General features: G+C 53.9%; 4 protein-coding genes across 4 annotated transcripts in view; 1 reads left to right on the top strand and 3 right to left on the bottom strand.

Moving 5' to 3' along the window:
* Window positions 1–1,635, bottom strand: part of BU26DRAFT_314714 (TPR-like protein) — a 2,645-nt gene extending 1,010 nt beyond the window's left edge. The window contains exons 1-2 of the mRNA XM_033821965.1: window positions 1,518–1,635; window positions 33–1,464 (exon numbers count right to left, since the gene is read on the bottom strand). Of these exons, the coding sequence (XP_033684227.1) occupies window positions 33–1,409 (1,377 nt within the window). The 5' untranslated portion in view covers window positions 1,410–1,464; window positions 1,518–1,635. The remainder of the gene's footprint in view (window positions 1–32; window positions 1,465–1,517) is intronic.
* A 68-nt stretch (window positions 1,636–1,703) lies between these two features.
* Window positions 1,704–3,119, bottom strand: BU26DRAFT_314673 (uncharacterized protein). The gene is made up of 4 exons (XM_033821964.1): window positions 2,925–3,119; window positions 2,446–2,875; window positions 2,339–2,389; window positions 1,704–2,283 (listed from the first exon to the last, which is right to left on the bottom strand). Exons 1-4 carry the CDS (start codon window positions 2,996–2,998, stop codon window positions 1,945–1,947), a joined length of 894 nt encoding a protein of 297 aa, XP_033684226.1. The 5' UTR covers window positions 2,999–3,119; the 3' UTR covers window positions 1,704–1,944.
* A 1,213-nt stretch (window positions 3,120–4,332) lies between these two features.
* BU26DRAFT_540568 (uncharacterized protein) lies at window positions 4,333–4,756 on the bottom strand (the record flags this gene model as incomplete). Its single annotated transcript, XM_033831555.1, has 2 exons — window positions 4,333–4,437; window positions 4,495–4,756. Coding segments are annotated over 2 exons (367 nt in total), but the record flags the coding sequence as incomplete, so codon positions are not given.
* Window positions 4,757–6,171: 1,415 nt separating this feature from the next.
* On the top strand, window positions 6,172–9,201 carry BU26DRAFT_427759 (HET-domain-containing protein; the record flags this gene model as incomplete). The annotated part of the gene is made up of 3 exons (XM_033823751.1): window positions 6,172–6,922; window positions 6,975–7,601; window positions 7,649–9,201. The coding sequence occupies 3 exons, from the start codon at window positions 6,172–6,174 to the stop codon at window positions 9,199–9,201; spliced, it is 2,931 nt and encodes a 976-aa protein (XP_033684224.1).
* Between the last annotated feature and the right edge of the window lie 784 nt (window positions 9,202–9,985).

Here is a 9,985-nt window from a genome sequence, read left to right as displayed (position 1 = left end):
GCGAGCGTGTCTGGGTGCTCGCGCCCAAGCACCTTCTTATATCCTTCTAGCGCTCGTCGATGTATCGCTTCTGCCTCTTCGTACTTTCCCTGCCTCTTAAGCACTAATCCAAGGTTGCTGACGCTAGCGAGCGTGTCTGGGTGCTCGCGCCCAAGCACCTTCTCTGACCCTTCAAGGTCTCGTCGATGCATCGCTTCTGCCTCTTCGTACTTTCCCTGGCTCTCGAGCACCAATCCAAGGTGGCTGACGCTGACGAGCGTGTCTGGGTGCTCGCGACCCAGCACAGTCTCTAGGATGTTCAACGACGATCGACACAACCCCTCCGCTACCGTGTATTCTCCCTTAAGCAGCAAGTACCACCCTGCTCTCAGCGTGCTTGTCGCTCGCATTCCCAACACTTCTTTATCTTCTGTCGCATGGCTTGCGACCTCTTTCAAGTGCGGCAGCAGCGCTTGACACTCCTCCCACGTCTCGTAGGCCCCGCTTGGAAACGCCGTGCTCAGAGCCTGCATCGACTCCTTCACCCACTTGCCGAGCTCCTTCTCTGCCTCCAGCCACCGTCTCATCGATAGCTGCACGAGCCGGTGCATCGCCACAGCCTGCTGGCTGACCTCGGCCTTTACAAAGCAGAAGCTAAGCAGTGGCGCCAAAGCGTCCTCAAACTCCAGCTCGCTAGTCGCGCCCTGCACCAGCCATCGCGGTATCCCCTGCTTGTCGAACATGCTCATCAGCGCAAGCAGGTCTGCTGCCGGCCGCTGCGTCTTCCAGATGTGCTCGAACGAGATCTGCCATGTCGCAATCACTGCGTGCCGGATGCTATGGTCACGCCGGATGTCCTTCCATTCCTTCCCGCTAAGCAGATGCACCTGATTGGTCTCGCTCTCGCGAAAGAGCTTGAGGTAGCCGGCTATCGTTGTTGTTGCTTCTCTTGTCTTGATGTATGCCGCGGCGTGCGTGATGGCAAGCGGTATGCGCTCTAGCGCGTGGACGAGCGCCTTGGCGTCTGCTCGCCCCGACTCGCTAAACGGCACCCGCGTGCGAAGCAGCGCTAGCGCGTCCTTTTCGCCCATCGGCTCTACCTCGATGACGCCGCCGTGCCCGCCGACAAGATTAGTCGCGGCAGTCTTGTTTCTTGACGTGATCAGGATCGTTCCGTGGGCTGTCTGGGGAAGGAAGCTCTCAAGCGGTCTACCATCCTGTTCATCGCTGAAGAAGACGCCGTCGTCGTCTACGTTGTCTAGTATCATTAGCCATTGCCCGTTCCGCCTGTTTGATAACCAGTCATGCACGAGCTGCAACAAGTTTGCCTTAGGATCTTTCCGCTTAGGTAGTAGAAGCTTGTCGGCTATATTTCTGTATCCCTGCCACAACCTGCTAGAATTGCTTGCGTGTATCCACACTACTAGCATATACGGTGCTGCTTCGCGAGCTCAATATGCATACTCGATCGCGACCTAGGACTTCCTAATAACCTGTTAATGCTGTTGTCTCCAAAGAGGGTATAGAGCAGTACTAACCCAACGCCACCAAGCCCAACAAGAGCTGTGCGCGTGTGCGAAGGTGCAGCAGCTCTGCGCTCGCCAATTTGGGCGATGCTGTCCTCTCGCCCAACGAATAAGTCATCTCTCGCGAAAGGAACCATGAACAGGGCGTCGCTTGCTGGTAGCAGACATGTTCTATAAGCGTTTTGTCTTACTGTAGTCTACACGTGATGGTCTTACGTACAAGCAGTATTCGCCTTTTCTAAAGCACAACCTCTAACAACAGCAAGCGGCGTCTGCTGGCTTTGCAGCTCCTGTCGCACGTGTGCTTTCAAGACGCCAGAGATGGCACGATAGCCCTGGTCGTCTCTGCTACTGCATCTAGCCATCTGCATGTGGTTCGCGTCGATGCTCTCGACAGTCTCGAGTGCTCGTGGAAGGTCGAGTTTAGACGAGAAGTCGTCTACCACCTGCAGCGGTTAGCTTTGCTCTGTAACTTCTGTGACATACCCACCTTCTCCTCGAGTCCGCGCACGCCAGTAACGCCCCGTGCCTCTTGGAAGGAGTGGACCTTGATCGTCCCCTTGAACGCAATCGTCTTAAACTCCTCGTGGATGTTGTCCAGCACTTCATTGTTCACTTCGAGCGTCTCGAGGATCTTCTTATTCCAGTCCTGCAGCGCCAGGCGGGCGAGGTTGGATGCAATCTGGCCCCAGCCTGCATACGCGCTGCCTCGGTGCGGCGTTCCAAGAAAGATGATGAGCCTTGTCCGCTTGCGCACTGTCTCCGACCGGCGGATAGCCTGCAGCAGCAAGTCAGCACAGTTGGCGTTGTTTGGCGGACTACAAAGTCCTTACATCTTTGAGGATGATACCACCAAGACCGTGTACTACGAACGCAAGCGGTTTCTACAACGTCGTCAGACATGGCTATTGAAAGACCTAGCGATTGGCCTAGCTCATACTCCATTGTCAATCTCCCGCTCCAGCCTGACTGACAGATCTCGGCCATGCTGCGAGATGCTGTTCTTGTTGTTGGCCTGGAAAAGACCCCCAATGACGTCGGCATTATATCCGTACGTCCACACGCAAGCCCGGGGGATGTCTCGTGCGAGGTACTCTTCTGGCCAGAAGACGGTGGACGGTGCTGATGACGGTGCTGGTGAAGATGATGTGGGGTTGGAGGAGAGGCCAGAGGAGGGGCGGTGCGCTTGTGCTGTCTCCGTTGCAGGAGACTTAGCCGTTCGTCGCTTGAGCAAAAACCCTAGGCCCTTGAACTTCCTGGTCGTGTCGCTGCCGCCATTACTTGCGCTCGCGCTCTCGGTCGTTCCTGCGGCTGCGGCTGCCTCCCATGTTCCTCGAGGATGGCCTCGCAGGCCGTGGACGAATACAATACTGCGGAATGTTAGCAGGTCTTTCGCGACACGTGCGAAAGTGACCCTACTTCAAGCAGAACTCGTCGTCGTTCTGCGTGCTGGCTGTCAGCCTCGTGAAGCTGAGCCGGTGCACGGTCGCCATGCGTATTGCAGGTGCGGAGGGGCGTCGCGTTGCGGAGCACTGCTGCGCTGTGCAGCTACTAACTCAAGGGCAGACTTCAGATCCTCCTTAGTCTGTAGCGCAAATGCATCGATAAGAAGAGTTGCGAAGGCCATGGCCTCAGCAGCGATGGAAGGAAGGCTGCAGACGGCGTGGACTTCAGCCTCACGCACAGCGGCCGCAGCTGGGGCATGCGCGCTTGCGCGGGCGCTTCGCTGTCAGCCCTATTGGTCTGCCCCGCCATGGCGTGCTCCATCAAGCTCTGCATAACTCATGACCCTCGCCAATCCCTTCGCCGTTCCTAGAACCACCAGTTTAGTTGATCTTCGCACCTTGGCTTCGTTGTTGATTGCTAACAGGAGGCGAATATGGTTCTGCTGGAGGACAGCCTTAGCAAAGGATAATTGAGCGGCTTTGGCGAACTTCTCCAAGTGTCTCTGTAAGCTCTTTTTGCTTACGTCGTCAAGGGCATGAGCATCCTGCTTGATGATCACATTCTGCAGTGACATGAGACCCTCTGCTGATACTGGTGTAACTGGCGATTGCAGAAGTGCGTCTTGCGGACTAGCTTGAGGGATAGTTAGTTCAGCAGGGGGGTTTGGCATAGTCCTGATCACTCTATCTAGATTAAATAGAAACATGCCAGTTGTAGCGAAGCCAGACTTGATGTTCCTCGGCGTGAATGCTCTTAGCCTTGCGGGACTGTATAGGGAGGTGAAATGCTCTTTGCCTATTGTGCTAACGCCACCTCGCTCTAGTCGTTCAACCTAATCACGATAGGCAGCCTTTAATGGAGCGAACGCAGCCACGTCGCAGGGCTGGAGCTTGTGGGATGTGTGAGAAGGAAGGCGGCATAGTATAATGTTCTGTGCAAAACAGAACTCCAGGATCTCTAGGGTGTCATGCGTCCCGAAGCCATCACAGATCAACACTTGCGGTTTCTGGTAAGCCCGTTCTTTGGTTTCAGGGTCGAAAATACGCTTCAGCCACTCAAGGCTAATATAAGAGTCGGTAAATCCCGAGTCAGATAACGCATACTGCCATCCAGGGGTCTCGAATGTGGTCTAATTACTCCGGTGGGTGCTGGCTGGCCAGATAACCATGGGGTTTAAATACCTACCATCAGCACTGATGCATTCAATCGCGGTCACTATCGTGCGCTTTACACGTGCACCTCTATACTTCCGTACATCGTTCTTACCTACGAGGACTTTGACGGAGCCTAGCATTGACAGCATCACGCCAGTCTCGTCCATATTATAGACGTTCTCTCGGAGAACAGCCGGGTCACGTAATACCCTTTCAATGACCTCAAACTAGTGTATTATCTTCCCATAGGTGTTCTTCTTATGGCGGTTCCATTCTAGCGCGCTAACTCGTCTCGCTTCGACCTTTAGATAACGCCGTTCGAAAGCTTTTAGCTAGTTCTTATGCGGAGGGTGAGGTGGTCTGCTTGCTATAGGTCGCTGGCGGGTAACACAGAAGGCTAGTGCGGGAATATACTTCACTTGCACAGGTTGTCTAAGATCAGATATCTGTAGGAGAAATTTAACGAGGGCTTCTTCCTCCCATGGGGTGAAATATTGTTGGCTTTGAGCTTTCTCTTCTATCGAGCGTCGGCCGTTCTTGCGATAAAAGATGGTAGCGTAAGGGACGCCACTGTGATCTGCTAGGGCCCGATACGATTCAGGAACACCATCGGGAACTCCTCGTGCTAGTGCTTGGGTCGCCTTATCCATGTCAAGGTTGGTGATAGATGATGAGATGGCAGAGGACGAGCGCAATCCACAGCGAGGGGCAGTGCCGAGCGGTGCGGGACACGTTACAACAATAGAACATGGCACGTGATGTAATATCTAAAAAATAAATCAACTCATGCACCACAGGTAACATAAAAGGGATAGCTTAAAAGAAATAATATCCTTTAATACCACTGTATGTAAGGAGACATCACGTGCGCTAGGCGAATAAGAAACACCAGCTCTTATCGGAGAAACTCTCGGAATGCCTGACCTTAGGATTAGAGCGGCTTTCAAGGCGAGATATCTACTATTCTTTAGTTAAGCTTCCTTTCCAAGCCCCCGAAATGACATCAGACCTTTTTGACCCCGACTGGACAGGGGTGGTTTGCTGAAGAGGCGAGAAACGGCGTCGACGAATCGATAGATAGCACTATAATCACGACGAGTTTCTTCGTCAAAAACTAATATATAAGAGTTCGGTAGCTATGAAATAATATATATTAACATCCTCCACTGCGTAGCGAAACCACGCCGTAGCGAGAAAATTCATAGGTACCTCGTCTTCAAAGGACAGCAAAATCTTCCCACATCGAGTTTCCTACCTGGTGATGCTTGCACTAGATGCGCCAGGTCTTCCTCTGCCTTCTACCTGCTGCTACCTGAAAAATTACCAGCCTTGTCGTCCACGTCGCGCCGAGAACGACGGTGCCCGATTTTGCGACATATCAGGGCACCCCCGCTGCGGCTTCAGCGCCACGCGTTTGGAGCTTCAAATAATTATAATTTAATGGTATTCCAGCTTCGGAGCCTTGCAATCATACTAACTAGTCACCGCTAGCCTTGCGGCGGCAATGTAGGGATGATTCATGCAGGGTTCGCCACTCCGATCGGTACCTCTTAATCTAAGCGAGTAGGCCTGCACGCTCACATAATCATTACAGTGTAATATAAGCCTAAGCGGTCGACAAGCCAAGACTGTGGCTGGTAGGTCTGTGGCACAGCGCCCCCGATAGCGATACTGTATCAGTGGGTGGAAATCTCGTACTATCCTTGTCTGGCTCCCTTATTCGATTCACGCAACCGCTGAGCCTTGTAGTAAAATCGATCTGACACCACTGAGAGACAGCTGTGCAGGAGCCAAAAGTTTACCTTACTTTAAAGCAACGATCCGCACCGGGTTTCGGTGTGCAGCGCAAGGCTTCTAATGACATTTAGGCGACATGAGCGTCCCTTCACCGGCCAGTCTGCGCCACGATGCAGCCTCGCGGGCAGCGCCTACGACAACCACCGCACCACCACCTCACGGTCGGTCCCTCCGACGTCTGCCTCCATACTTTCGAGCCTCAGATACCTCGCACCGACATGCCGAACGAGCCGCACGAGTCACGCCTGCCATGATATCGCGCATCAGCCATGGCCCTCATGCGCCTCCTGCAGCGCAGACCGGACGGTACTGTCATCCTTTGCGAACCCACCAGCGATCATGTGCCTGCCTACGCAATACTCTCTCACACATGGGGACAGGAGGAAGTCACCTTTCAGGACATGGAAGCCAACAGTGACATGAGCAAGACTGTCAGCAAGGCCGGGTGGAGGAAGATAGAGTTCTGCGCGAAGCAGGCCGCAGCTGATGGGCTACAGTACTTCTGGGTAGATACGTGCTGCATTGACAAAAAGAATGCGGTCGAGCTGGGCGCGGCGATCAACTCTATGTTTCGGTGGTACCAGAATGCCGTGCGCTGCTACGTCTACCTTTTGGATGTGTCGAAGCCAGGCAATAGAACCGGCGGTGAAAGGGCTTGGGAGGAGGCCTTTAGGACGAGTCGATGGTTTACACGAGGCTGGACGCTTCAAGAGCTGATCGCACCAAGGGAGGTTGACTTCTTTAGCGCAGAGGGGCACCGACTGGGTACCAAACTGTCGCTTGCGGCTGAGATACACGAGATCACGGACATCCCAGAAAAAGCACTCCGAGGCGATGCGCTGTCGAACTTCAGCATCAGCGAGCGGAGGTCCTGGGCCGAGCGCCGCAATACCACGATTGAAGAGGATGAAGTATATTGTCTGCTCGGAATCTTCGATGTTTCTATGCCATTAATCTATGGGGAAAGAAGAGATCAAGCCTTCCGGCGGCTAGAGGAAGAGATCCACAAGCTGTACAAGGGTAATATCTTGCCTAGATGTGCCGACTAGATCGATAGAACTGACTAGCACAGGTGCGGACTTTGAACAATATGCCGTCAGACTCAATCTGAGGTCGTTTGCTGAAGCCGCACAGTTTGTGGCTAGAGAGGAGGAGCTGTCGAAGATGCATGAGCTGCTCTACGGTCACAGCAGCCGAGCGGCCGTCGTCCTTCACGGGCTAGGAGGGATTGGGAAGACTCAGCTAGCAGTCGAATACGTCAGACGGCATAAGGAGAAGCACACAGCGATCTTCTGGCTGAATGCGAATGATGAAGACTCTCTCCGGCTCAGCTTTCGCGGCATCGTGCGGCAAGTCCTGCAGTATCACCCCTCGACGAGAGTGCTCGGTGGTATAGACCTGGAAGGAGACCTCGATCGAGTGGTTAGTGCAGTCAAGGCCTGGCTCGATCTCCCGGGAAATGCACGTTGGCTGCTGATCTACGATAACTACGACAACCCCCGAACCCCTGGTAGTTTTGACCGTACGACAGTGGATATACGTAAATATCTGCCCGAAAGTGACCACGGATCGATTATTATCACAACACGCTCAGCGCGAGTTACCCAAGGTCGGCGGCTCCACGTTCAGAAGTTGACAGCTCTGGAGGACGGGCTCAAGATTTTAGCGAACACGTCCGGAAGGGGAGGCATTGAAGACGGTGAGTTATATAATTGTCAAATAGGCTGGTCAGGGCTAACGATACAGATTCTAATGCGAAAGCGCTCGTCTCGAAGCTGGATGGCCTGCCTCTCGCTCTCTCCACAGCTGGTGCTTACCTAGAGCACGTGACCGACAGCTTCGCGGAGTATCTTCGGCTGTACGAGGCATCATGGTTAGAACTCCAGACCACAAGTCCAACGCTGAGCTCATACGAAGACCGGTCACTATATACAACATGGCAGGTCACGCTCGATCAGATACGAAAACAGAATGTAGCGTCGGCTCAGTTGCTCAAGCTGTGGGCCTATTTCGACAAGCAAGACATGTGGTTTGAACTTCTTCGACATGCACACTTTGCGGACGATAAGCGGATACAGAAGGTTACCGAGAACAAGCTAAGCTTTAATAAAGCAGTTCGACTACTATGCGAATACGGCCTAGCTCACCCAGAGCCTTCGCTTAGCCAACCATCTGAGTCTAGAGGGTACGGAGTGCATAGCTGTGTGCACTCATGGACGATATCTGTCTTAAACAGCGAGTGGGATGACAGTATGGCACAGCTAGCTCTAACTTGTGTGGCATCCGAAGTCCCTAGTAGGGATGTAGACGAATGGTGGCTCCTAGAGCAGCGGCTGCTCCAACATGTTGCGCGACATGAAAAGTTTGTTAGGAACGGCAAGGTGGATATTAAGGGAATGGAATGGGCACTGCACAACCTGGGTGACCTCTACGCGGACCAAGGCAGGCTGGCGAAGGCAGAGGCCATGTACAATCGGGCGCTGCAGGGCAAGGAGGAGGCACTCGGAGCGAAGCACATATCGACACTCGAGACGGTCAACAACCTAGGCACCCTCTACGCGGGCCAAGGCAGGCTAGCGGAGGCAGAGGCCATGTACAATCGGGCGCTGCAGGGCAAGGAGGAGGCACTTGGAGCGAAGCACATATCGACACTCGAGACGGTCAACAACCTAGGCATCCTCTACGCGGACCAAGGCAGGCTAGCGGAGGCAGAGGCCATGTACAATCGGGCGCTGCAAGGCAAGGAGGCACTCGGAGCGAAGCACATATCGACACTCAAGACGGTCAACAACCTAGGCAACCTCTACGCGGACCAAGGCAGGCTAGCGGAGGCAGAGGCCATGTACAATTGGGCGCTGCAGGGCAAGGAGGAGGCACTTGGAGCGAAGCACACATCGACACTCGATACGGTCAACAACCTAGGCACCCTCTACTTGAACCAAGGCAGGCTGGCGGAGGCAGAGGCCATATACGACCGGGCGCTGCAAGGCTACGAGGAGGCAATTAAGCCCGAGCTTCTACCGACGTATTTGCCAGCGTTGAACAACTTTATCGCGTCCGGCGACCTCTACGCGAGAACAGGTCGTGAAGACGCGGCAAAGGAAATGTATAGTCGGGCATTGGCTGGGTACACGTTGGTCCAGGGACCTTCTTCGAAATGGTGCAAGCCGCTGGAAGATCGACTCCAAGCGTTGCAACTTGCGAGTCCACGCCAAGGCGAGGGAGCAGACATCGAGTCGCCAAGATACGGGCCACTGAAGCGGAAACACTCTGCGATCTCAGAAGGTGAATTGACATAAAATGAGCAACATACGCCGAGATTAAGATACACTCTCCGCTACCACATACGCGCTACTGGGGCTCTCCATGGCTTCGGCACAGTCTCAGCCTGCGGTGTCGTATGGGCAACAGCCTCTGGCTTTAAGGGGCCAGCCTCGGCTTTCGCAACCTGCGCTTCGCTCCTCTGTACAACCTTTGCCTTAGACTTTGAGGGACTAGCTTCTACTACCTGTAGTTTACTTCTCCGCGCGGCCTTGGCCCTGGGCTCTGAGGGACCAGCTTCGCATTCTGTAATCTGCGTCTTACTTATCCGCGCTACCTTGGCCTTCGGCTCGGACATTTCCATAGCACTCTTCCGGGGTCGACCACGTTTCTTGCCTGTAATAGCTTCCCGGGCCTCTTTGGCAGCCTTCTTTGCCTCTTTCTCCGCACGCGCTTCTCGCGCCTTCTCAAGGTCCTCCCATATCATTACCCTCGCCTTCCCTAGTATCTTTGACTTTGTCGCTCGGCGAATTTTGCTTTTATCGTTTATTTTAGTCAGGAATCTATTATGATCGCGAAGGAGGGCGTTCTTCGCAAGGAATGTCTGGGCGGCGTGGGAGACTTTACGTTGGAGCCTATCTCTGCGTTAGATGCTCGCTTCGTTATTAGGTTCTTTGGGTACATGTTCGATCATGTCAAGCAGCCTTGCTAAATCTGCTCCTGATTTTGGCGTTGCAGGCGTTTGTAATGCATCGTATCGAGGCTGCGTCGTCGTCGCATTACTTATCGGAATCGTTAGTTCGACGGGAGGTGGAGGTGGTT

This window comes from Trematosphaeria pertusa (genome assembly GCF_010094035.1).
Source record: "Trematosphaeria pertusa strain CBS 122368 unplaced genomic scaffold BU26scaffold_7, whole genome shotgun sequence".
In the NCBI taxonomy this organism is placed as follows: domain Eukaryota; kingdom Fungi; phylum Ascomycota; class Dothideomycetes; order Pleosporales; family Trematosphaeriaceae; genus Trematosphaeria; species Trematosphaeria pertusa.
Note: the sequence above shows the minus strand (reverse complement) of the source record. Positions and strands in the feature narration are given on the sequence as shown.

Excerpts from the sequence above, each read along its gene's own strand:
- BU26DRAFT_314673 (XM_033821964.1), bottom strand. The coding sequence starts at position 2,998 with ATGGCGACCGTGCACCGGCTCAGCTTCACGAGGCTGACAGCCAGCACG. Across the intron at positions 2,876-2,924 it reads GACGACGAGTTCTGCTTGAA|TATTGTATTCGTCCACGGCC; the intron begins GTAGGGTCACTT and ends AACATTCCGCAG. Across the intron at positions 2,390-2,445 it reads AGCGGGAGATTGACAATGGA|AAACCGCTTGCGTTCGTAGT; the intron begins GTATGAGCTAGG and ends ACGACGTTGTAG.